General features: G+C 37.4%; 1 protein-coding gene across 1 annotated transcript in view; it reads right to left on the bottom strand.

Moving 5' to 3' along the window:
• Positions 1–2821, bottom strand: part of zfyve21 (zinc finger, FYVE domain containing 21) — a gene marked incomplete at its 5' end in the record, with an annotated part of 6796 nt that extends 3975 nt beyond the window's left edge. Inside the window, 2 exon segments of the mRNA XM_035673639.1 lie at positions 849–1017; positions 2771–2821. Of these exon segments, the coding sequence (XP_035529532.1) occupies positions 849–1017; positions 2771–2821 (220 nt within the window).
• Between the last annotated feature and the right edge of the window lie 994 nt (positions 2822–3815).

The following is a 3815-nucleotide window of genomic DNA, read 5'->3' as shown; positions in this document are numbered from 1 at the left end:
GAGGAGGAGGAGGAGGAGGGAACTCTATTGGATTATTTCAGAGATCATTTTTATAGTATTTCTGCTTCCTGTGACAGTGACAGATAACAGTGTGTCATGAAGTCAAACTCTGAGAGAGAAAACAGCACGTAGGCTGCGAGAGTGAACCACTAAAGTGACAAATCTTCCACTTTTATTAAAGTTTAAACAACATATTGCTAATTATTCCTCATGGAGCATTTTCTGATTAAAACATGGCGGATATGTTGATCATTCCGGTTTTAGGAGCATTTGTTGGTATACAGCTCATTCAGAATAGAGGAGGAACTCTCTTTCAAACATCATGAGGGACGTGGATATAACAGGTTTCTGGATATGTGCAAATGTCCCAACGTCGACCTTTTCAAGAAGTAATTTAAGTATTTACATCCTGCTGTCACTCGTTCTGATGGATTTTCTTCACTAAAGCAGGTTCACTTTGCTGTTTGGAATTAAATTGAAACCTTTTAACAAGTTAAGAAGAGCTGAAATTACTTTTAGATTAATAAATAATAAAAAAGTTGATAAAAACTAATAATTCAATATTTTGAAGATGTATTTGGTCACTTTTCAAGCTGAAAGTTGTCAAATAAAACAACAAATGTGAATATCAGAATGTCATTTTAGGCTGTATAATTAATCAAGAAGCTCATTTAAATAATTATGATTTGCAGCCCTTTTGCAAAGAACCCAGTTGAGTTAAGAGACGTTATTAAAGGAAGGAAAATGGTAGTTTGAAATTGTGTTTTTAGCACAGAGATGAGATCAGGAGGACAGTTTTAAAACTAAATTCTATCTATCTATCTATCATCCATCCACAAACTCCTCACCTCCCAGAAGCACTTTGAGCTGCTTGTCGTAGAACTCCATCTCTTTCTGGGAGACCAGGCCGCACTCGGCGCACTGCCGCACCGGATCCACGAAACACATGCGGGGCAGCACCACCTTCTTACTGCAGCACTTATCGCAGAAACACCGGCCGCACCGCCGACAGTGGTGCTGCAGGGAAACACGAGTTACAGTCTGATTCACCGGCAGTCATATTATATTGGCTCACATTAAATTAACTTCAGGGGAATAAATCTGTTTCATAAAAAGGGTGTAGGTGGGATTTTAAAAGAAGCACCTGTTCGATTAATTAATTAGGTATTTTTAGGTCGTATAAATATGTCATATATTCACATGTATTTAAATCAAAGAGTTACAGGGAAAGAACATAAATCCTGGACAGTGTGCGCAGGATTTCTCCTGCAGTCTGATGTAAAGTGAACGTTTCCTGACTCAACAAATAACAAATGCTTTATGTTGCTGTTCATTTTACCTTTCATTGTTCTGATCAGAATTATTTAATGCTGGCTGAGAGGATCAACAGAGGACTAATGTACGAGGAGAACAAACTAATATCAATGTTAAAAGAGTTTTCGGGGTTCCCACTCTTTAAGAAATCATTTTTCTTGACAATACACAAACAACAATCACAACAAACAACAACATGTCTACAAATCAATCAAAAACATGTTTGTTTGGTCCAGAGTCTAACAAACGTCACATTGTTTTCTCATCTGTCGTCTCTCTTGTTTTATCTCCCTTATGTTTGTGTTTTTGTGTGTTGTTATGTTTGTTTGTTTGTAAAGCACTTTGGATCTCTGGGTCAAAAAGGTGATAAATAAATAAAGCTTTACTTCCTTACATACTTACATCATCGTGATTTGAATCGTTTTTACAGTGAACATGTTAAATTGTCACTCATCAATGATCAATAAATCATCTCTGCACTTATCATGAATCAGTCAAAACAAACGCAGTGAGGTTATTTTACCACCCTGTGCAGCTCTAGTTCTCTCCACAGCGGATCACTGTAACATTACTTTGGTCAAATTAAGGAGCATTTATTCTTTATTCGCAGGTCTGAAGAAATGAGACTCCGCAGCTCGTCCTACAACAGTCGAGGTTCAAACTAAATACACACTCAGGTTCTACGAGGCGGATCTGACTGACGGATTAAATACGATTAAAAATGTTCAGGATATTTGATCAATTTCCAGATGTTCCTGTGACGTGTGGAAACCCTGTTTTTGGTTTATATTCAGTTGAAGCATATTTCATATGTGGAAAGTGTCAACACCCTGCAGGAAGTCTGTCAGCAGAAAGTGCAGCGTGTTGACTTTTTGTTCCAACAGAAAGTTTAAGCAGAAATCTGCGAATCAGCTGGAGACAATCTGAATCACTGACACAAGTGCAGAAACACTGAGCTCCTCTGGTGTCACAGGACACAAAAAACAACCAGTACAGCACTTTGAATCAGGAAATGACTTTCAGCTGTTAGTCCAGAAACAAGCTCTCAGGCTCTCATCTACTGGATAAACTGTATTAAATGCAGAACGACACTCAAACTGGTCAGAGGATCTGAATTGTGCAATTCCACATTGAGAAAGAGGCCTGAACCTTTAGTGGACGCTGTGTATGTACACGTCTCAGTCCTTTAAGCGTCTTATTTGTGTTGAAGATACACAGCTGGACTGTGCTGTGGCCAGTGGACAAAACCTTTCCTGTGCTGGTTTTTACTGGAAACAGAGAGTGCGGCTCTGGGAAACACAGGAAAACGTCACCACAGAGACTCCAGTGTGCCAAAACAAACAGACAGAAGCAAAGAGGAGAGAAAACAACACAGACGACATGAAAACCTCCAGTTCTTCCAGTTTCTACCAGCTGGTTTTTATTCAGTCGGAGAAAGCTGCGTTAAAAAACAAACCTTTCTTCTGATGAAGTCGAATTTGGTGTCACACTGCATACACCTCGGGCACTGGAGGAGGGAAAACAGGATGTTACTCAACACGCTGAGCTGTTCAACAGCAGCTTAAACAAAGACACTCTTTTAGCTTCACTGGGGGGTCGCGAGGATTGTAAGGGCTGTAAGAAAACTACAAATATACATAATAACAGTTTAGATTATTATTTAAGATGTAAACTTTAAAGTTATATTCACAGAGCTTTCAGTCTCTGATAAACAGCCTCGTCCAACAACCAAACAGCTGAAAGAACAATGAGAAGAAACCACTGCATGTGTCAAAAAGAAACTCATTAAGTCTGTAAATTATAAAAACATATATATAATGCAGACAGTGAATTGCATAAAAAGTTCCTAAAAAAAATCAAGAAACTCATCTGATCAACATTCACAGGAAATAATCTGCTCAAAATTCATCCAAATCTCTAATTGTACACAACCTTCCTGCAGTTATTGAGTTAAATATCTAGGTTCATACAGTTTAATGCATTGACAATAACATATTAATATTAATAAAACATGTCTCTAATTAAGAGGTCTTCAGTTTAAATGATAGAAAAGGGGTTCCTTAAACTTCCCATGTTCCTAAACTTCAGTTTGAGCCCAAGATGAACTTTATATCTAGAAAATAACAGGCGCTCGGACCAGATAATTCACGATGCTTAGAAAGTCAGCTGCACAATTAATACCAACATTATCTTAAGTTAATTAAAGAAGCTCAACGTAAAGTAAAAATGTCTGACAAAACAGCGTGTTATTAACAATTAGTCTAGTGAATCCCTGACCCAGATAGTCAGAAACGTTATTTCACTGGAATATCTGAATTTTGCCTGGAACAATATATATCATAATGTTGTTTTTTAATTTAAATTTTCATATATTTCATCCTAACGTCTATACGAAATACGTTCATTTGTTCACATCTGAGGTGAGGAACACGAAAGGTGAAAAACAAAAGCTTTTTTACATTGTTTTCAACATATTTGCTGTGTTATACATGCACAACTAA

Source organism: Morone saxatilis, unplaced genomic scaffold (assembly GCF_004916995.1).
Source record: "Morone saxatilis isolate NCDOM2014 unplaced genomic scaffold, NCSU_SB_2.0 Contig3, whole genome shotgun sequence".
Taxonomy (NCBI): Eukaryota; Metazoa; Chordata; class Actinopteri; family Moronidae; genus Morone; species Morone saxatilis.
The sequence above is the reverse complement of the archived record's forward strand: the minus strand, read 5'-3'. Positions and strand labels throughout refer to the sequence as shown.